Source organism: Schistocerca nitens, chromosome 2 (assembly GCF_023898315.1).
Source record: "Schistocerca nitens isolate TAMUIC-IGC-003100 chromosome 2, iqSchNite1.1, whole genome shotgun sequence".
Classification (NCBI taxonomy): domain Eukaryota; kingdom Metazoa; phylum Arthropoda; class Insecta; order Orthoptera; family Acrididae; genus Schistocerca; species Schistocerca nitens.
In genome coordinates this window covers 1,489,640-1,513,636 of record NC_064615.1, presented here as the reverse complement: position 1 = coordinate 1,513,636, position 23,997 = coordinate 1,489,640, and the positions used below count along the sequence as shown (strand labels likewise).

At 43.5% G+C, this 23,997-nt stretch overlaps 1 protein-coding gene across 1 annotated transcript in view; it reads left to right on the top strand.

The window, feature by feature from the left end:
• Positions 1 to 23,997, top strand: part of LOC126235661 (cytochrome P450 9e2-like) — a 61,076-nt gene that overhangs the window by 26,676 nt on the left and 10,403 nt on the right. The window contains exons 4-5 of the mRNA XM_049944381.1: positions 19,845 to 20,038; positions 20,137 to 20,329. Coding sequence (XP_049800338.1) covers positions 19,845 to 20,038; positions 20,137 to 20,329 — 387 coding nt within the window. The remainder of the gene's footprint in view (positions 1 to 19,844; positions 20,039 to 20,136; positions 20,330 to 23,997) is intronic.

Below are 23,997 nucleotides of genomic sequence, written 5' to 3'. Positions count from 1 at the left end.
TTTGACTGCTCAGCGCGGTGACACATAGGAACTGCCCCTCATGAAATATTAGTTCAATTTCTTACATTGATGAATAAAAGATTTGATGAACTCTGACACACTTCTTTGCCACAGGAGTACTGGATAATTTACAACTGTCGCTGACCAGCAAAGCAATTCTTCATTCACTAATTAACAAACTTCTCTTGAAGTACAATGTTCCTGCGGTCGCAGGTTCGAATCCTGCCTCGGGTATGGATGTGTGTGATGTCCTTACGTTAGTTATGTTTAAGTAGTTCTAAGTTCTAGGGGACTGATGGCCTTTGATGTTAAGTCCCATAGTCCTTAGAGCCATTTAAACCATTTTTTTGAAGTACAATGTTCCACATTTACAGAAATACCAGTCCATCTGAAACTTTGAATCACTCGTCAGCCCTGCTCAGTGGTGTTGAGTGCTTCATCTGAGGGCACTAGCTGGGGTAGCTCCCTCCCATGCTCGGCTCTATATTGACCTCAGTATGAGGGCGCTGCAGTGCTGTGTGGGGGGGCGAAGTCTTCAGGAGTGCTTTCCATACATCGTTGCAGATTGCAGCGAGCTCTCACTAACGTCTGTGATATCGACATGTATTGCCGATTTGGGTGTGGCTCCTCGATCAATGGACGATACCACACTCCCCACAAACTGGGGAGCGTCATAAACAATCTCTAATTCAGCCCTGTTTCTGTATCCATTTGCTCCCCAAACAAGGGAGCAAAACATTTCAACGTGGTGAAGCGGTATGGGGTGAAGAGGTATGTGTATTGAGAGTCGTGGCTTCTGGTGACCTTTCATCTGGTTGGAACTCTGGCGTCGATCTGACCACCACTGACAGAGTCGAGTCTCATCGCTGAACATGGAGGTCTTCTTATTGCGGTAGTGGCCGATATTAAACATGAATAAAATATATGAATGTGACAGTCACGGCTAACTACCACTAACTACTGAATCAAAAGCGATATTGTAAATAACTTGTATTTATTGTAAATTATCTCACGATAGAAATTAGGTCATATTGAAAAAATCATGAATGAAAACAAATTAAACAAATTCTACACTGTTCTTAGATATACTACACTGGTAAGATTGGCTCTCAGCTCTTAATGTTAAGTTGATGCGAAATTAGATTTAATTATGACCCTGGATAAGCAAATGGTAAATGCGATCTGACTGCGTTCCTATAATCTCTTTTGTGTCTGAAATAATACGTACTTCGGACACCACCACCAAGAAACAAACCAAACAACATGCAAAAAGACAAATAACCAATAACGAATCCTAAGAAAAACTGCACGGATGCTCAGTGGATGGGAAGAACACGATCCAACAACTATTTCTGAACTTTACTGCCGCTGCTGCAAGTTGTACAATATCGTCTACCAGCGTGCTGGCTCCGTCGATACTGCTGGGGCGACGACTGCAGCTGAATTAAGATAGGTCTCTCTCAAATATCTTGAGCAGAATAAACTACTCAGAAACTGCTAATACCACAAGTCCTATATTTCCTCTAAATGGTATACAACGCTTTCAAGACTGGCCCAACAACCTTAAAGGTGCAGCCCAGTGTGTCTTGTATTAACGCGCAATACCAGTATGACAGCTCTGTGCACTGGTTGACTACGTTCAATGGTGACTGCCAGCCTATAAGGCGGAATCAACTGCAATTATACTAGTAGTCAATGCAATGCCTATCGTCGACGCCGATGACCTACTGTAGCTGCAGACTCTAGATCATACACAGCACAGTGTTCAGAATCTAAGTCCCTATCTCAGAGCTACCGAACTTTGCGACTGTCCGCTTTCACGGCACAAGACGCTCTCCTTTCACCTCTCGCTCTTTACTATGCTCTTGCGACAATCTTGCCTCCAAACTCTAATCAGCCAATCCCGACGCTGCAAAGGCCTCCCACATCTCCCTCGCGGAGTGAGACAATTTCTCGACCTATCCAAAAATTTCTCTGTTCAAACAGCGGGCGTTGACTTTCAGTGTTTCCCGCACTTTCTTATGAACTGCCCAGTCAGAGCTCAGCCCATTTGCCGCTAAAACAGCGCGCGCCCGGGCGGCGCCAGCGCGTCCGTTGGACGCTCTCTGTCTGCTCGCCATTTCCCCCCTCTCACCAGGCACTCGGCGATGTTCCTTTTGATGCTTGCCGGTCAGTGCCCGCATCCCCTGGGACCCCCGGCCCCTGCACGATGCTCTTCCGGCGCTCGCCGGCCTTCGCCGCCCCGGCTGCGCCCTTCCACTCCTCGCCTCCACTGGCAAATATACTTGCATGCAACTAAATATTATCTTTACCCAAGCCCGTATATTTCAGACATGTGTTTAATCATCATATCTCTCTCTTTCTAATCCACCTAATAAGACTAATTAACTATTATATGGGTTTATTTAATTCAATATGCAGAATAATCTGCGAAATGAACATCACAAGTGAAAGCCACCTTCCATACACAACAGAAGGACCCACAATGTTCCACTTGACTCTCGGTCTACACCATGGAATACTATGATGTCTGTGGTGTGGCGTCTTCGGTAAACGACGCTTGTCAGCTCGAATCTCAACGATTTCCTTATTCTGCCTTTGACAGGTAGTCACATTAATGTGACTGGACCGTGTATGATGTTCCGATGTCCCTCATGCCATGATTCGATATCTTTCGAAGACCGAAAGATGCGATTAACTGCAAGTGCACGTCATCTGGACACGCATTTTGTTGATGCGCACCTGAAAAGTTGCAGTAAAGTTAGACACACCCCGCAACCGGCATGCAATTGCACCATTCTTCATTTGTAGGATTTTTTTGTAGTGACCGTCTCCTCCAGAAGCCAGATGCATGTTGCCTATATATTGGCTTCCAAGGACAAAAAATCTGATTTTCAATATTTCGCGTAGTTATCGATCGAATTTAAAAATTTAAAATCCCGTCATTATCTACTCATTAAGAGGGAAATCTTACGTTAATAGTTTAACACAGTAAGACTAAACTGTGTGTTTGTCTAGATGCAGTGTACCTGACAGCGCGCAAATACCCGGACTTCATTCATACAGTGCCTCAGATTGTGAGCACTTAGCTGCTTCCAACAAACATGACACGTATTTCAAACTTTTACAAAAGTTTTCTGGCTGATACCCCCAACAAAACGATGAAAGGAAAAAAATTACCACTTACTACATTTTAGCCGGTCATGCAATCAAACTTCAGAATCGGGTATCACGTTTTAATTTATTACATCTTTACTACCGACTCTGTTCGGAACACAGTTTGCAAATAGTATCCACATATACCAAGGAATGTACCTGCAAAATTATATCATTCTACGACACTTGGTTCAGGAGACATAACGTTATAAACATGGAGATGGGCGAAAAACTAGTTTTTGCTTAAAATGGAGCGCAAATTATGCAGATTATATCCATCATTTTGATTTGCAGCTCCTTGTATTGACCGTGTTTGCAGTTAAAATTGTTGGATGTGAGGTTCGCCACTTATGCAAAACACCGTTTTTCTCAGTACCGATACATGTTTCGGCACCACTGTGCCATCATCAGTGGGTTTTCGTTTTTATTTACTCTTTATATTTGGTGTGCATGAGTTTTCTGGATCACTTTTGTGTTATTACTACAGGTAGCTAGTCATGTTTTCGTGTGGCAAGCACTTCCATTCTCCGCATAATGCTGAGGAGTTGTGATGCACACGTAACTATAACAATCACACTGTTTTCTGGTGTAGTGAAAAGTGTTTTACTACGTTATTTGTGGAAAATACTTGTTACAGTTACGTGCGCATAACAACACCTCAGCATTAAGCGGAGAATGGAAGTGCTTGTCACACGAAAACATGACAAGCTACCTGTAGTAATTAACACACAAGTGATCCAGAAAACTCATGCACACCAAATATAAAGAGTAAATAAAAACGAAAACCCACTGATGATGGCACAGTGGTGCCGAAACATGTATCGGTACTGAGAAAAACGGTGTTTTGCATAACTGGCGGACCTCACATCGAACAATTACGCAGATAATATTCATCCACTGTTTCATAATGAGAGCACTTAGTGACTTCCAACAAAATTTAAGTATAATTTCAAGCCTTCCATAAACTTTTCCTCGCTTACATGCTTAGAGTCATAATATTAAACGCATTAACTCACTTGTAAAGCAACCCGACGTTTGATGCTGTTTTATAGATAGGAGTTCGAGTCTTTAAAGAATCGGGGCCCTACTACTAAGGACGAAATTTCAGTCAACGTATTCCACAGGCCTGGAAACACTAGAATATGAGTCCGCAGCATTCTGTTAAGGTGCTCGTGTTGGAACAGTTTCATTTCGGTCAGTGCATGTACAAACTGGTTCGAAAGATCTAGAAGGAATGAAAAAATGAAGGTGTTATCCTAGTACGAAAACACTCGAGGACGGCCTCAGTAAAAATGTTGGTGAATAAAAGACCTGTTTGTTTCCTTGTAAATAACATTAAGTTCCGGTCTATCAGTTCATATTCTGAAACTAAAAAGAGAGTGTAATGGATATAGGTTCATATAGGGTGTCCCAAACCTTTTGGGTCAAATTGGAACAGGTGATAGTTGGTCCACAATTCATTATATTGAGATAAGGAACCAGTGGTCGGAATTGCATATTTATTTTCTTGTGGACATACACAGCATACACCACATAACAACAACGTAACTCATAGTAACTATTCAAAGTATGCATGGCAACGGCGTATGTGGTTCTGCTGCATTCGACGATCCCTAGTGTCTGTTGTACCAGGAGACAGGTTGCGAGGTGCCGGGGCTAGTAGTGTATTTATCACTAAATTCTACTAGAATCCACATGTGTAAATCATGCTCTAAGCCCCCCCTATTCTAACTCCGACTTTTGCTGTTGCACAAGGATAAAACAAATACGCGAACTGACTCTAATCAACCCTGCTAGTGGAGTAGAAGAGAGTTTGGCACCTGCAATAATTTAATTTGATAAATAAGTTAAATAAACAAAGGTTTCATTAGCATAGTGAGGAATGATAGGGTTGCTCTATTGATTAACAGAAAGAAAGTTCTGTCCAAAATAACAATATGATTTATTAAGATTAAACGCAGAATAGTAAAAGAGACACAGGAAATATAAAACATCAAATTGGCTAAAATTGGAGATTCATACAAACACAGTAAAGGTGAAGTTGTCCCTAACTTAGATCGTGAGGTTTAAGACGAAGTGGTATGTGGAGCCAATTCCTTTCCACTCAAATCTCAAGAGAGACACACAGCTAACCCAATAGTAATTGCTGCTACTCGAAACTGAACAAAGTTAGAAAAGGATGAACAGGCGCGCTCTGCTGAGCTCTGATTATCACCTAGGAAAATCCCTATCTGCCGGTGCTGCGGACGTACATTACCAACAGTCTTCTTATCTCCCAGAACACGATCTGGCGTACCGCAGGCGAGGGCTGGTTGCTCCGACGTCCTCGACCGAAAGGCGACTGCCGACTACCCAGAGCACCCGCACAGGCCGAACACCGAACATTCCCGCCCCCACGACAGTGGCCGTGGTTACGTTCCAATCAGCAACTCGAAAACCGGCGGAAATTCCACTCCATTGCCGGAGCACTACCATTCCACCAATGGAGATTCTTGGCGCCAATTTCTGTGCTGATTTTGCAGAAAGTGCGGGAATTTTCCCGCCACAACTGCGTGGGTACACAAGTCATTCCCACGCCTCGCTGGTAGCCCGCCAGAAAGTGTTTTCGCAAAGTTTCTCTGAAGTAACGGAACCTCTAGCCCAGCCGCTACTTCACACCCCAGCGGGCGTGTCTCTTGACAATGTCGGCGTCTGAAAAGCATTCACTCGACTGCCTCACACACGTCGGCTTAACTCTCTCCAGTTCCACAGAGCCCGCCTGTCACCGGCCCACCCGGGTGACGAGAGACGCTGCGTGGGAAGTACGCGTGTTAAGGAAAAGCAACCCTCCACCGCATGCAACTAGAGAGGAGAATCGTAAGATAGAAATATGAGAGGGGGCTCATGCCACCTCTCATTGCCCCTACGCCATTTTAGATTGTAATTGGTGAGCGGTTGGCTCACTTAGGAGCAAGGTAGTGAGTCAATCGCCCAAGAACAATCTTACAAAGTGACTCCACATACCGCACTCTATAAAAAAGATCATTGCAACTGAAAAATGCAACTCATAGAGGGAGGATTATTTATGATGTAGCCAACTTCACCTTCTTAATATGGAACACTAACACTCACATCACACATCCATACCCAGGGAGCCCCTTCCCAAACACCGATTCACGCAGACATTCACTCTCTAAATATGGCCCGGGCATCTGAGCCAAATATGGAGCAGTTTATTCTTTACAATCAGAGTTGGAGTGCTCCGCAATTAAATGCCCAAGATGTTACAACAATTTTAATCATTAAACTAACCTGAACTCACTCACACATGATACTATATAAGTTAACAATCTCTTTGTGAGCTTTCAGAATCTAATTACAACCTCCGATTCATTCTGTCTCCCTGCAGCAAGAATAACCTTTACAAAATGTTCCCTGAACTGATGGTCCATTCACAATGACAGTGGTGGTATCTGCTTCAGTTTATGGGGACTTCAGGCACACTGTTTGCATACACACAACAATAAACACAAAATACAAAAAAAACATGGTGTGGAGAACAATACAGTAATCTGTAATAAGAATTACAGTGTAAAACACAAACGCATACAAGGTATAACATACATTACAAAAACAACATAAGAAAAAGAAATTTAAGAAAAAAAACAAGGTTCATGGGGCATCAAATTGTGCGTGCACATTGCACAAAGTTCACGACTGTGCTGAGAATGAGGCACTAAATCACATTGTTTGAAATATCCGTAGCACTTCACAAATTCTACAGTACTGACATCACATAAGGCTAAACGTCGGGTGTTGTTGCTACGTTGTGGCAACAGCAATAGGGAGTTCTGGAGTGTCTGCAGTACGCTGTTGAGATTGTAGTCAGACCCACGCATATGATCACGGCAGTACGGTAGGAAGACACAGTGATAGGCTCTCCTCACGTCGATTAATTGTCTCTGAGGTCTACTCGTTGGGATACATCACTAGTCTAGGTCTCTTCTCTCGCTGGACAGAACTTTATGTTTCCCAATATTGCAGTTCGACGAGGGATGATGGCACGTGGAGTGACTCCACAAGTGTGTGAGGTCATCCATACAGGATCGAACTAGGAGCGACTATTGTTAAAAACTGCTCTCTAATAGAGAGGAGAAGTAAGACATGAGACCATACATTTGTTAGTGTGGCACGATACTGCTTTGTGTATGCAGATCGGCCAATGCTAGTGAGTTGTAAAAACCCAAACAGGTGAGTATAGAGCGTCCCTTTCTGTCCTGAGGCACATGAGGCGCAGGTTCTGACACGATATGTGATCTTCTTCGTGTACTCACGACAACGTGGTCTGCCGCAGGGAATCCCTCCAAGCGGCTGCCGCGTCCGGAGAGCTAGCAGGCTGTCGCGTGTCAGGGTCAACGGCCAGCCCCACTTTCGCTTGTGGCGGGGCAAGGGTCCCGTGTAATCCCTCAGGTAGGCAGCCGGGTGACTGTCAGCGTGTAGGACGGGACGCTCGCCCTCTAGCAGGTAGCCGAAGACCTCTTGTTTTTGCGCTGGCTGGCCTCTGCATTGCCACGTTCCTCGTCATCTGTACAATTCTTACAAAAGTCTTATGCCTAACTTTTTCCCATGACCTTCTATGTTATAATAAATTTACCTAATGAAACATTGATGGTCTGTCATTTCAGACACTCTTATTTTACTTTTATAGTTATTAATCTATGGCAATCATTATAACATCTAATCTAGACATGGAAATAATTTATTTTGATATACGTGTAGAGACCGATCTCAGTAAGTACATGGTGTGTGATAACTGATGCTTTGTAATGGATGAACAACTAAATGTGCGGGCCCGCACTAATATTACTATTAATTATATAGATCGACAGTAGACATGCTTCAAGAATTAACTACCATATCCCAACGATCTACATTCTACGTCTTTTAATTAAATTATGTTGTTATGCAGGTCTAAGTTTTACTGTGCTATAAAGAACATGCAACTACGCTACTTTCGCTCGCCCGTCGTCCCTCCATCTCGGGTCTGTGGTTTGGTGACCTGAAAAATAGCAACTCAACAGGCGCGCGCCACACTTGTGGTAGAAAACCCCCACAATATTAATCTAGTTATTGTTAAATCCTACAGTTTAACTTATCCTAGTATCGTACTTTCCCTTTTATTTATTTATTTATTTATTTTATTTATTTATTTATTTATTTATTTATTTATTTATTTATTTTTTATTTACCTTATACAATACCCTTACATAGTTCCTGTTACGCTGAGATGTCTTGCTGCTCGCCGCTATTGACGACAGTGATGTGCGCGCCGTACGACATGACCTCCGAGTTTTCATTACGCCTCACTGAAACTCCAGAGACTGGGTTAGCCATGGCTATACACGACAATAAATTTATAGTTGCAACTTCCTTCTCTATGTGAAGCGGTTTTCGCGATCGAAGTACACCTTTCCAGAAGCAATGTAATATGACCAAGCCAGGACTGGTTCCTGTTGAGGATTCAGACACCCAACACACGCCAGCTACACAGTATGTCACGAATATCCAAGTACAATTCCTTGGTGATTCATCTGTGACAAAAACGAGCAGCACGCTAAATCCCCAACCAGCACATTAGCATGGTAGGCTTTTATGCCCTCATTTCTCTCGTCTAGGGCACCATTAGAGTCAAATGCTCACAGGTTCACCCCGACTTGCAAGACAACGATACCGGCGCAGCTCTGCAAAAACTATACTGCCCATATTCACCCTCGAAATCGCGCAATATACCACAATCGTGCAGTGCACTGACGCGTGCCTGCAAGCATTGGTATGAACGTCTCACGAACTGGTTGTGGCCGCTATGGAGCGTATCACGACCTCTCAGAACGCTTCTAAGAGCACGTTCTTGTATGCGCCCGTTTGTGCGACGTCTCGTCACTCATCCTTATCCCTTAACATGGACACCAGATAGGAAAGGACAAAAACATTGCTCATGAAAAGGTAGTGTCTCCTACTCCATCGACATTGGAGATCGCAAACATAAACAAAAAGAGGATAGCAGCAGTAAATTCTTATGCAAGACAACGCAGCGTGTTAATACTTTAGCAGTCTTAATCTACTAATGTAACGATTATTGTTCCCCGAACAAAGGTTCATATATTTGCCTATTCTACTATGTACATTTCTTACACTACTACTATTCTACGAACTCCTTTATGTGAGATATGTGGTGGAGTCCTATGGACTTCTTTCCTTTCAGCGTCTCCAATTCATAAGCATTGTGGTGAGCTGCTCTCCTTATACGGTACGGGCCGTTGTAAACAGAATAGAATTTTTGGCATTTCATTTTTTGTTTGTTCGAAAGTCGGAAAGACTTAACGAGCACCTTTTGTCCAACTTGGAAGTGTCGTAGACGAGCTCCCCTGTCGGCACGTCTCTTCCTGACCTCTGCTGCAGCCCGTATCCTCTTGAGAGCCAAATCCACTATGGCTTGGTGCTGCGTTCGCGCCCTTGGTGGGAAGTTTACGACCTTGGTTATCAAGTCCTTAGGAATCCAGTTTTTTAGTACTGTAATGGGTGCCAATTTTGTTATCCCATGGGGTGCCTCATTGATCACCTCCTGGAAGTCTTTAAGGAAAACGTCCCATGTCGTGTGCTGTTTGTTACAGTACAACCGGCACAAGTTTCCGAGTTCTTTAATAACCCGTTCTGCAGCATTCGAGCTCGGATGGTGTGAAGATATAAAAATGGGATCAATTTTACATCGACGCAACGTCTCCTTCCATGTTTTTGACTTAAACTGTGGCCCGTTATCAGAAATGATTCTACTCACATGACCAACCTGTGGTAGGAAATCCCGGATGAGGGCTCGTGATACAGTTCGTCCTGTCGCCCTCTTCAGTGGCGTAAAGGTAACGTATTTGGACGTTAGTTCAACAAACACTAATACGTAAGTATATCCTCTTCTTGTTCTTGGCAAAGGTCCCATCAAATCTGTTGCTGCTAATTGTCTTAATTTGGTCGGTACGATTGGGTATAATGGTGCCTGCATGCTCACAGTGGTGTGCTTAGCCTTTTGGCAGTCTTTACACACCGACAGTACCCTCCGAATTCGACGCTCCATGTTTCGAAAGTAACACATGGTCCTTAGCTTGAGATTGCACTTGCGTGGTCCGAAGTGTCCATAGCTAAGGTGAGTATGCCATATAACCTTGTTTATTAGGTGTTCAGGGATGCATACCCCCCATTCAGTGTCATTGGTATAATTTCGGTGGAAAATTATGCCTTTACGCAAGAGGTAGAACTGCCTGATGGTGGCGTGTCTTCTGTCTATCCATTTCTGCTTCAATAACACTAGGGCAGGGTCCTTGTCTTGCTCCTTCTTGATGTCCTGCATACTACAGGTAATAAAATTCTCAAAGGCTACTTTCTGCATATAGTAAAGGCAGTAGTGATTTTCCTCTAGATCTTCTTCCATGTTGTGCTCAAATCCGATCGGTGACCGTGATAAGGCGTCTGCAATAATGTTCTGACTGCCGGGGATATATTCTATCGAAAAGTTGTACTGCTGTAGATATGATGCCCACCTAATGAGCCGCCTGTGATTAAGCTTTGCAGTCATCAAGAACTCGAGTGCCTTGTGGTCTGTGTAGACTTTCGTCTGGCGACCAAACAGAAGGTATCTGAATTTTTCAAACGCCCATACAATAGCCAGCGCCTCTAACTCGGTTACTGAGTAATTCCTCTCACTCTTGGCTAGTACTCTGCTAGCAAACGCAATTGTCTTCCACACCCTGTTTCCTTCATGTACATAGTCTTGGAACACCATGACACCCAGACCGGAGTATGAACTGTCCGTTACTATGCAAAGCTCTTCAGCTAAATTAGGGTGTGATAGGATGGGTGCTTGTAATAATGCGAATTTTAATGTTTTCCATTCGGATTCGGCCGCCTCATCCCATTCCCAAGGAATCTTCTTTCCTGTAAGTTGATGCAACCGAGGACTGCTCTGAGTTTTGACATGTATAAAGCGGTTGTAAAAATTTATGATCCCCAAGAACCCCCTTAACTGCTTCTTTGTCGTAGGAATGGGAAACTTTTCAATCGCTTCGATCTTTTCGGGATTTGGCGCAATGCCCTCACCCGTGATGATATGTCCTAGAAATTTCACAGAGGACGTCCCAAAATTCGATTTTTCGATATTGATAGTCACACCGTATTCCTTGAATGTCGCTAGGAGTTCACCGAGGACCGCATTGTGCTCTCCCCAAGATTTCTCCGCGATCAGCAAATCGTCCACATAGCTGGTGACATGACGTTTCAAATTATCGCTTAGTATGCCGTCCAGCCCCCGAATGAATGCGGCAGATGAAACGTTCAAACCAAATGGTAGACGACGAAACCGGTAACATCTTCCAAATGCTAAAAAGGCTGTGTACTGTCTGCAATTTGGATGGAGCTCGATCTGCCAGAAACTCGATTTTAGATCAACTGATGAGAAGATTGATATTCCATGGAAGTTTTGTAAGAGTTCCTCTAATCGTTCCGGTCTGTCTGTTTCGGGTTCTATTATGGTATTAATTTGTCGCGAGTCCAAGACTAAACGAATACTACCATCTGCCTTCTCGACTACTCTTAACGGGTTATTATAGGCTGAAGCCGTAGGTTCTATTATTCCTTCACTCAGCATTCGCGTAATTTCAGCTGCTACTTTCTGTCGATATGCCAAGGGGATTGGATAGGGTGGCACACGAAACTGGTTGTGCGGACGTACACGAAATTCATATTGGAAGTTCTTTATTGATCCTGTCTTGGGAAGGAAGACCTCCGCATGTTCTACTAGTAATTTATGAAGTTCTTTGCGGTGTTCGCCCCTTATATTCTTTATTGCTTCCACTTTTTCTCCTATTTTCTCCTTTATTTCTCCCATTATTCCGACTTCATTCTCATCCGTGTCCTCTCCCCTATCCGCAACGTCGTCCTGTTCTTCCTTTCTGTCTTTCAGACACGCATAGTTTATCCGAACACAGTTAGACGGTAGTTGAGCTGGGATCAGCTGATCGTCGAACTTAATGTGGACGGGATTCCCTTTCCTCAAAACCACTTCACCTCGTCCTAGATCAACTATCGCTTCATGTTCATTTAGGAAGTCCGTTCCTATTATCATGTCGATCGCCAGATTTGGCACGATCCAGAAGTTAGACTCTATTTTGTGTCCTTGGCAGGAGAATTCCAGTCTTGTTTGTTGGGTGACCTCCGTACATTTACCCGCTAATGCCCCTTTTATTTTGGTTTTCTTAACCGATAGGACAGGCCAGTCCATCTCCTGAGAGCACCTCTTGTATGCTGCCTCAGATATTGCTGTTATGTAGCTTCCACTATCTATTATCGCATTCAGACTCTTTTCAGCTATTGCTACTGTGATAAGAGGCTGCCGATCATGTCGAGGAGTTGCTTTATGTTCCTCGAGCAGGATTTCTGATAAATCTTCGTAATGTATCATCCGTAGTTGGCCAGGTCCGAGATTACGTGCGAAATTCCGGCGGCCTGTGTTCGCACTAGTCTGGCGTCAATCCCTAGTTAGGCTCCCCCTCCTCTGACGTGCATTAGGATTTGCGGGTCTGGTTTCAATCTCCTGGTTCCACCGTTGTCCTTGGTTTCGCTCTCTCCAATTACGGTCGCTTTGCCGTTCGTTATTCCTTCTATCCCAGATTCCTTGTCTAGATTGACCCTGCTCCCTGACGTTCTGGTTTCCGTGTCTTTGGTTTCCATAACCTTGAATAGCGTAACCTTGACTTCCGTAACCCTGGTTTCCTAACTGACCAGTGCGATTATGCAATCTGCTGTCGTCTTCTGTTCCTGGCCGGTGGTATTTGTTACTTTGCCCCTTCTTCCTGTCCTTTGCGTCTTGTTTATCAAAGACTACTTCGAGTTCGCGCAATAGAATCTTGAATGCTTCTATGTCAGCTCCACACTTGCCGACAAGTGTCTGTTGGTACCTAACTGGCAATTTGGAAAAGCAAAATTTAATGATTTCTCCGTTACTATATGGACTATCTAAAAATTGATTCTTCTTGAGTAAATCATCAAGAAATTTGGTTGCGCTCCTATGCCCGGACACTTCCAGTTCAGGACAAAATATTATTTCCTCTTTAATCCTATCTTGCGTTTCCTTTGACCAGTAGGTCCGCAGGAATGCACCAACAAATTCCTGATAAGTCCGACACGTCACTGCCACACCCCGCATCTTTTCCGCGGCTTGGCCTTCGATGTGTCCACACATGAATTCTAATTTTGCCTGGGTTGGCCATGATGCCGGTAATGAATTTGTAAACTGCATCACCCAGCTCTTCGGATGCATCGACCCTCCATTTTCTTTGAACTTCTGGAATTTCAGTATCGACAGGAAGTGATTGTGATCAAAATCCTGTCTGATCCTCGCACTGGTGTTGTCACTCGTTTCCGATACTTGCACGTCTGCTGAGTGTCCTGTTCTATCTTGCTGATAACTGTGATGTGCAACCTCTGTATCACAGTGGAAGTGGCACTCAGAATTCACTCTCCTAAGTGGGCTATAATTATTGGAGCTATTACTTGCTGTTTCTGCGTGTGCATTGTTAGTTCCGCACTCTGTCACTGGGCTAGAGCACGGCGGGCTTTTCCTCGGAGACACAATTCTGTGTACTCCATCATGGGTATCCGAACGCGCAGTGCTCGTGTGCCCGTTTTGCTCTAGTTTTGCTATCCGACTCTCTACTTCTTCCATTCGTTTCGTGGAGTTCGCAACCGCGATATTACCTTGAGTTTTTAAGAATGCTAGGGATTTTGAGTGGGATTGTGTTGTACGTCGCAAGCGCCCTGCGAGTTTAGAAGTTGCTTCCGCGACTTTCATTGCCCCTGTTGCTGCAGTTTTGGCAAGGCCTGCTACTTTTTGTGCTACCGTTGACATTTGTTTTGCTTCTCCACATTCTTTCTTTATTGTTAATAATTCCCCACGAATTTCCCCTATATGCGAAATTATTGCCTCCGTGTCCTTCTTACGCTGTTCGTCAGCTTCTTCCTTCTCCTTCTTACGTTGTTTCTCCTCTTCTTCCTTCTCCTTCTTACGTTGTTTCTCCTCTTCTTCCTTCTCCTTCTTACGCTGTTCGTCAGCTTCTTCCTTCTCCTTCTTACGTTGTTTCTCCTCTTCTTCCTTCTCCCTCTTACGCTGTTCGTCAGCTTCTTCCTTCTCCTTCTTACGTTGTTTCTCCTCTTCTTCCTTCTCCCTCTTACGCTGTTCGTCAGCTTCTTCCTGCTTCTTACGCTGTTCGTCAGCTTCTTCTTTCATTGATCGTAGGAAGCTCAGTATTGGGTTTACGTCATCTTCTTGATCCTCTTCAAACATGGGCGATGTAACTCTGGACACCTGGGCGCTAGAGCTCTGACGTGACCGAGCTGGCCTCTGTCTGCACTCGTTCGTTTGACTATAAACTTCTGCTACCGTCTCGACCTGTGTGCCTGTCTCTGTTTCATCCTCTACTTCACTATCATAATCACGGCCGCAACGCAGCTCTGAGATCGCGTCCAAATCACCTTCCTCATCAATGCCCCTGGCGTCCTGTCCTGCTAAAAATGTGCCCATCTCATCTCCGAACCTATTCCCGTCAGTAAACTGCCCCTTATCCATTATGCTATCCTCTTTTGTTTTAGCTTCGCCCGATAATAGTCGTGCCTTACTTCTCGTTATCATTCATAAAAACAAATTCATCTAAAATGCACAATAAAATTAATCTACTCCATATATTTTTTACACATAAACATAAAATTTCAACAACGCTGTTCCAACGCTGTAATCACAAACACAATTTGATGTGGTACAGAAACCGCACACAAATCCGACAAAGTGCGATGCGGTACAGACACCACATCAGCGAAACACAAAAAAAACAATGAACAAAAAATATATACACTGAAAACAAAAACTGTAGTCATGCGCCGCTACTTAAAACTAAACGCGGAACTACCAAAAAAAACTTGGGTATTAATCATTAAAAAAAATAGAGAGAAAAAAAATTGAATGTTCCTACTAAGAATCCTGTTTGTTTATCAGAGATTCACAGGAAAGATCCGAGGCCAAGGGTCGCCATATTATGCGAGGTGCCGGGGCTAGTAGTGTATTTATCACTAAATTCTACTAGAATCCACATGTGTAAATCATGCTCTAAGCCCCCCCTATTCTAACTCCGACTTTTGCTGTTGCACAAGGATAAAACAAATACGCGAACTGACTCTAATCAACCCTGCTAGTGGAGTAGAAGAGAGTTTGGCACCTGCAATAATTTAATTTGATAAATAAGTTAAATAAACAAAGGTTTCATTAGCATAGTGAGGAATGATAGGGTTGCTCTATTGATTAACAGAAAGAAAGTTCTGTCCAAAATAACAATATGATTTATTAAGATTAAACGCAGAATAGTAAAAGAGACACAGGAAATATAAAACATCAAATTGGCTAAAATTGGAGATTCATACAAACACAGTAAAGGTGAAGTTGTCCCTAACTTAGATCGTGAGGTTTAAGACGAAGTGGTATGTGGAGCCAATTCCTTTCCACTCAAATCTCAAGAGAGACACACAGCTAACCCAATAGTAATTGCTGCTACTCGAAACTGAACAAAGTTAGAAAAGGATGAACAGGCGCGCTCTGCTGAGCTCTGATTATCACCTAGGAAAATCCCTATCTGCCGGTGCTGCGGACGTACATTACCAACAGTCTTCTTATCTCCCAGAACACGATCTGGCGTACCGCAGGCGAGGGCTGGTTGCTCCGACGTCCTCGACCGAAAGGCGACTGCCGACTACCCAGAGCACCCGCACAGGCCGAACACCGAACATTCCCGCCCCCACGACAGTGGCCGTGGTTACGTTCCAATCAGCAACTCGAAAACCGGCGGAAATTCCACTCCATTGCCGGAGCACTACCATTCCACCAATGGAGATTCTTGGCGCCAATTTCTGTGCTGATTTTGCAGAAAGTGCGGGAATTTTCCCGCCACAACTGCGTGGGTACACAAGTCATTCCCACGCCTCGCTGGTAGCCCGCCAGAAAGTGTTTTCGCAAAGTTTCTCTGAAGTAACGGAACCTCTAGCCCAGCCGCTACTTCACACCCCAGCGGGCGTGTCTCTTGACAATGTCGGCGTCTGAAAAGCATTCACTCGACTGCCTCACACACGTCGGCTTAACTCTCTCCAGTTCCACAGAGCCCGCCTGTCACCGGCCCACCCGGGTGACGAGAGACGCTGCGTGGGAAGTACGCGTGTTAAGGAAAGGCAACCCTCCACCGCATGCAACTAGAGAGGAGAATCGTAAGATAGAAATATGAGAGGGGGCTCATGCCACCTCTCAAGGTGGCTTGGACGCTAGCAAGCAGGTCTTCACCTGATTCTATGGGGGTTTCATACATCAATGTCTTGATGTAACCCCAGAGGAAAGGGTCCAGAAATATGAAATCCGGTGATGGTGCTGATCATGGGGTGGGACCTACCTTTCAATCGAACGAAGAGGCACTTGTTCAGGAACTCGCGGACGTGAACATCGAAGTGGGCTGGTGCACTGTCATGTTGAAACCACACCCTTTCGCAGGCGAGGGTACAGTCTCCAAGAATTACGACAGCACAACTCGCAGTAACACCAGGTAACGTGGACCATCCGAGGGGAAGGCAGCAAGTAAGATCCTGTTAGGTGAACTTGGACAATGCCCGCCCATACGTTGACGGAGAATCGTTACTGATGGCCAACGGTGTGGTTGGCGTGGGGATTGTCCTCACTCTAGACGTGGCTGTTGAAAACTCCATAACGGATGAATGAGGCCTCATCTGTGAACAGTACTGCCTTGGGTAATCCACTGACAGAAGTGAACATGGGACTCAAAATCTGTGGGTCCCACTGCCTGCACACGTTCTTTGATGGTAGGGGTTCCACCGTGCGTCCCACGCTGCGTCCTTCGAAGTGAGCGTTTCACGGGCAAGTTTGCTGGTTTTTGTTGCTGAGTGGTCGCCCAATCGTTCCAACACCGCCCCGTGAAAGGCTGGTGTTGGAACACGCTTTTGGAGGGAACCTTGGCCGTCTCTCTGTGCCACGAACGAGCCCGTCTCTCGTAAGTTGATATACACGGAAATAAACGTCTTCCAATCAGTATAACACCTGTTGGGAAACCGTTCTTTACGGGCGCATTAAATGCATGTCTGTCAACTCTCTGGACGAATAACGTCCAATCTTCGACTACGCGTTACGCACTGCACACAGTATTACACCTCACCAAGGATACATCACAAGCTATCTGACGCGATGGACAACTGAAGCAGGGATAGTGATGTTCGTGGTGCGGCAGAGGTTAATGCGCCTCTACAATGCATGTGGTCGTCACATGAGTCGTATGCTGTGAGCTGAGTTGTGTACATTATCCCGGTTCGGGATAATGCAAACGGAAGGAATTAAATCTCGAGCCCAATCAACAAAATATAGATAATTGATCGTTTAGCATTGTTAAATGCTTATTACTGCAGTTTCAATAATAATGTGATTTTTATGTGTTTAAAAAATGTCCTAAACTTGTTCTAGCAAAGTAGGGAATATTGTAGAGTGTTTGACAATGTTGTTAAACTATTTCATGTTATAAATTATGTTTTGCATTATTATAACCAGTAGTACATTGTAAGAAGACTATAAATACTCGGCCTCGAGTATTGTTAGGACACATGAGTGTTGGATCCACTAGAGGACAGATCTGTGTGTACTGCTGAGGTAAGTTCTTGGTGCATGATTCAGGTTTGGATTTGCAATAGAGCAAGTCGTGTGTTGGACATTGTCCAGAACAGCATATTAGATCAGTGCAGTGACGGATTATTTCGGAGTGTTAAACAGTTTGATTTAATATCGCAAAAGGCAGAATGATATGTGACTTTATATTCGCACTTTGTTGAGTATCAGTCTTGAACAATGCAATGGACCTCACACACGCATTTCTATCAAATTACTGTATCTGGACTATTTAATATCGACAGTGTAGTATGTGCTACCATCGGTTAGCTGTAGTAGTAACAACGAGGCTTATTACGCCGAAGACTGATCATGAGCTCATAAGATACAGGTTTTGAAGTGAATAAGTCTGCGTACTTACTTTACTTCGGTTGTGGCCTACATCAATGTAGTGAAATCCATTATGGTATCCTGTGTTTATTGAACAAGCATATTTTAGCTCGTGTATGCAGTCGTCGAGGGGCACCGAAGGCAAGATATTGACAGGCGTTTAAACCACTGTTTAACTACTCACTAACCGGTGGGACGTTACTTGTTGCTTGTCTGTTAGCACTGACAGCTGTATGCAAACGCCGCTGCCCACCGTCGTTAAGTGAAGGCCGTCGGCGACTGCGCTATCCGTGGTGAGGGGTGGTGCCCGTGATTTGGTGTTGTCGTCACACTGTTGGCACTGTGGATCTCGGAATATTGAATTTCCTTACGATTTCCGAAATTGCATGTCCCTTGCGTCTACCTCCAAGTACCATTTCGCTTTCAAAGTCTGTTAAATCCCGTCGTGCGAGGATAATCACGTCGGAAATCTTTTTGCATGAATCAATTGAGTACAAATGGTAGCTCCCCCCAACACACAGCCCTATCACCATCTGTAGATGTGCATATTTCCCTCCCATGTCTTTTGTCACGTTGAAACGTCCCCTTAGAAAAATTGTTGAATTACTGTGCTGGTAAACCCCTTACGTTATTTGACTTTCAAACAGCTGAGCAAAACTGAACGTACTCAGACATTTCTCTCTTTACTTATTCTGATCATCACTAAACTGACACACAATATTTTTAGCGCAACGCAATCTGACTTTTAGTAATCCCTACAAAAGAATGGCCCTGACTAACAATAACCTATACCTTTCATGAATCACTTACCTCACAAAAATCTTCGTTACTCCAACTACTACAATACAGAGAGCGCCACTACTGCCAGCTAAATAAAAGATTCAAACTACTGAAGGGACTAATTACTGATAGGCATAGTTAGCAAATGAAAGATTCTGATAAAGAACAAACAATGTATTTACCTTAATAGTGTTGAAAGGTCATATATATATATATATATATATATATATATATATATATATATATATATATATATATATCCGTTCATGACATCCAGTCTTACAAATTTAATGTCTCTGATGGACACACATCCAGATCATCCGCTCTCAAAACTCCTCCATCTCTCTCCCTATATCCACCACTGCTGGCGGCTCACCTCCAACTGCGCAACGCTACGCGCTGTTAACAGCCAACTGCTCAACACTACAATAGCAAATTCCAACAATGCAAACCAGCCACAGACTGCACACAATACAGTCAGTGATTTTCATATAGAGCGCTACATGGCGTTACCAACATAAGAAGCTAAACAGCCTACATACATCGTTAACGTACGTCCATAACACAATAAATAATGCATTTCGGAGCATTGGCTCCATACGTCAATATACTCGACTGTGGACCTACCATGACCTATTTCAATCTGACCCAGAAGGTTTGAGATGCCGTGTGTAGATGAAACATTATTGGATGCCTCGCGTGATAAATGTAAAACTAGGTTACGGCCTGATTCACTTTTCCGGTTCGTAGCGAGACGTGAGTGTAATTGATCTCGTTTGTTTGTTTTCTTCTGGCAAAGGTAAAACCCTGACACTGGAGATGAAGGACTTCTTCACGCGCGTGACCAACGACATCATCGCGACGACGGCCTTCGGCATCAAGGTGGACTCTCTGTCGGACCCCGACAACCAGTTCTACAGGATGGGCCGCAGCCTGATCAGCGTCAAGCCGCTCGTCGGAGTCGGCTACATGATGTCCCCCAGGCTCATGGAGGTGAGGGCCCTACCTGCCTGCCGCCAGGTGTCACACGGGTCTGCCGCGGTAACACCTCCACTGGGACTAATACTTCTCTTTTGTGTTATGTTCGGCAGTTACTGGGAATACCGTTCTTCGATCCGAAGACTGTGGGATTCTTCAGGACCATGGTGTCGGACACCATAGAGACGAGGGAGAAGCAAGGCATCGTCCGCCATGACATGATTCACCTGCTGATGCAGTCTCGGCGGGGGGAACTCTCTTCCCCCGATGGAGAGAAGAACGGAGTCAGTGAGACCAAGGGCAGAGGTAAGTACATACTGTATCACTGCCAGTAAAAGAGTTCTGTCTGTAGAGTAGAAAACTTCACCGCTGGTTTGTTATATCTCTGCGAAAAGCTTAGGCAAAAGCTGCTTGAACATGAAAATAGACCAGGTTACCTTTCATTCGGAAAGTGTCTGACTCAGCGACTGTTATGTGGCTTATAAATTGTAGAGTGCAGCAATCAGCCGTCCTTGTTTAGATTTTATTACGCAAATCCAGATTTCGGCTAGTGGCCAGCCATTATCAGTGCTAAAATACAAGTAGATAGTCAGGTGATATAATGAAAAGTTACAAGTAATGCCATAACTTATATGGATTCTATATTACATACCATTATTTTCTGTTCACGATGCATATAAGTCCCTGTTGTTCGGGCGTCAGTCATATTTCTTTTAATACTACTGTATGAAGAAGGTAGGCTGTGTGGAGAACACATCGGCTGGTTGTATGTATGTGAACTATGTAAGTAATATTTAAGAGGAGTAAAATAAAAAACTTCAAATTTGCATGGGAATTACAAAAAATGAAACATAAGTAAAATTCTTTAAATTCCTGTCTGACTTATTTCATATTTGCCAGTAAATATAGAAATATACCGGTACATAAGAAATTTCCAGGTTCATTCTTTGTGAGTAAGTTGTTTTATTCTTTAAACAACTAAGCAGCTTCAGATACATAAAACCTTTTAAAAAAAATTAGTTATAACACACAAGAAAGCTATATGCAACTATTGGAGTTGATCTGATTTAAATGTTTTCATCTTTGTATTTTCTCTCTTTATTTAAACATCATGACAGGAATGTTGTTCCTCTTATTTACTAAATAGTTCATAGATGGCGCCAAATGTCAGCCAGGTGGATGGTTGATGTAACTTAGCATTCCGTTATAGATGTAGAGGGTACTAGTCTCTGTAAACAGATTGTACTTATAAATACAATAAAACCAATACACTGAACTGCTGTTATTAACAATGTACACGCATCTGAGCTAACGTACCATGGAGAAAGTTCTGTGGGTTCAATATTATAACGATCATACTAGTACAGTATTATGCTAATGGCTGCTACATACTGACAGGACAGCATGAGCCACTTCGCTTCCCCTCCGTCAAACATTACACTGAAATCATAGCGTGTAGGCTTTCACGGCCGGCGTCTTCAGTAATTAAAACTTCCGGGCTAAGAGGCCGTGGTCCAATAGTAGAAATACTTCTCCCTGACGTTTCGTTGCCAGCTGCGGGCAACATCATCTGAGGTGAGTCTACGACTGGCTGCTAGGCCGTGGAGGTCCTGTTTATATAGAGCGCCATATCTTATCTAGCTTCAAGCCTTCTTCTTTCCTGTTAAAACACCACAATAATTTTAACAGGAAAGAAGATGGCTTGAAGCTAGATAAGATATGGCGATCGACTCTGTACCAAAGATGTGACAATCGATTACCTTCGATCGAGAGTAATGACGCCAGCCAGAGATAGTTTTACTGTTGACAACACGTGACGAGTGGTGGCGCCCTCTACGCGCTCTATATAAACAGGACCTCCACGGCCTAGCAGCCAGTCGTAGACTCACCTCAGATGATGTTGCCCGCAGCTGGCAACGAAACGTCAGGGAGAAGTATTTCTACTATTGGACCACGGCCTCTTAGCCCGGAAGTTTTAATTACTGATTACACTGAAACTTCCTGGCAGATTAAAACTGTGTGCCCAACCGAGACTCGAACTCGGGACCTTTGCCTTTCGCGGGCAAGTGCTGTACCAAGTGAGCTACCGAAGCACGACTCACGCCCAGTACTCACAGCTTTACTTCTGCCAGTACCTCGTCTCCTACCTTCCAAACTTTACAGAAGCTCTCCTGCACACTCCGCTGCAGAGTGAAAATCTCATTCTGGTAACATCCCCCAGGCTGTGGCTAAGCCATGTCTCCGCAATATCCTTTATTTCAGGAGTGCTAGTTCTGCAAGGTTCGCAGGAGAGCTTCTGTAAAGTTTGGAAGGTAGGAGACGAGATACTGGCAGAAGTAAAGCTGTGAGTACTGGGCGTGGGTCGTGCTTGGGTAGGTCAGTTGGTAGAGCACTTGCCCGCGAAGGCAAAGGTCCCGAGTTCGAGTCTCAACGGGCACACAGTTTTAATCTGCCAGGAAGTTTCATATCAACCCACACTCCGCTGCAGAGTGAAAATCTCAGTCTGGAAACATTACACTGTTTCCTAGCAAAAAGTTTTCAAACAATTTCCAGAACACAGTATTTTATATGAAAAGTTATATGAAATAGGTCTCATTTCGAGTTACTTTGCTACTTTTGTGAGCATATGATGAAACTAATGGGTCGATAAAGGTTGCATAAATTTGTTTACACTCCTAAAAAATATTGTAAGTTAATAATGTTTTTATTTGGGGAAATGAGACGGGTGTATTTTTCCTATAACTATGTTCCCCACCGAAAGAATGCTTATGTGAGAAACTTCATCGCATACGTCTACAACTACGTATGTATTCGGCAAGCTGCTGTATACTGCTTGTCTGGACAGTGCATCTCTACACGGTGCTTCTCTGTATTCCGTGCAGCCGTAACTGTAAATTACTCAGTAATGTATTTCAAATTTCAGCAGGTAACAATTCTTCCAGAATAGTTAAATTACCTAAAAGATCGTTAACATTAATCGTCTTCTTCATCACAAATCTTTGAATTGGTCGGCACCTCTTCTCCTAGACCTATTAGAAGCTACTTTCTTCATTTCTGCATTATTAGGGACTACTGCTTATTTTAAAACTTGTCTGTCGCAATTTCCGCGGGATATCTCTTCTTGTAATGTTCCTTGTAGGACATTAACAAGTAACTGGTTGTGTCGTATTAATTACGAATGCACTGGAGTCTTCTTCCTGGTATTGTCTCCTGTATAGCCTCTCTTCGTCAGACAATTGCAAGATTTCTGGTTGGTGTTTTTTTTTTCTGTCCAGTTTATCTTTAACTTGAGTCTGCACTCCAGCGGTATACCTCAAACACTTCAAGGGATCTCATTTCGGTTTTGCTAATTGTCAGCGTTTCTCAGCCATAAAGTGCTACACTCAAAATTCAGGGCTTAGCCACCTTTTCGTCACATCTATACTCACATTGTTTGAATAAGGAATTTTTATGTTATAAATTATCGTACTTTATCTTATATGCTTTATTTTATTTCTTCTAATTGTAATGTTTATTGCTAATAGTGGCAATAGTAAGATGCTATGTTGCTTGATGCAGACTGTAAACTAGACGTAGGACGTAACGTTATTCATAGTAAACTGTAAAGTATCAGTAACAACATTCAACAGCAGTATTAAAGAGTAACATTGAAACCACAAGAAAACTGATTTGTAACGCAGAGTAAACTTTATTTTTCCTTAATTTTATTTTTCAAAGGAACTTTTAACGATGGCTTGAAAACCATTATTTTTGCAGGATTTTTTTTTTTTTGTAAAACGATTTTGAGAGACCGATTGTTATATAATTGCAGGTAATTTATTTGAAGCCGTTAAGCATTTGGGCAGTACCATATTTAATGTGCCAAATGTCTTGTTAAAATTTGAAAATGGAAAACCTAGACAGAAACTGGAAAGATAAATTTTTTATACACTATATAGCCTCTTAAACTTTTTATTGCGTCTGTTACCAAGTTT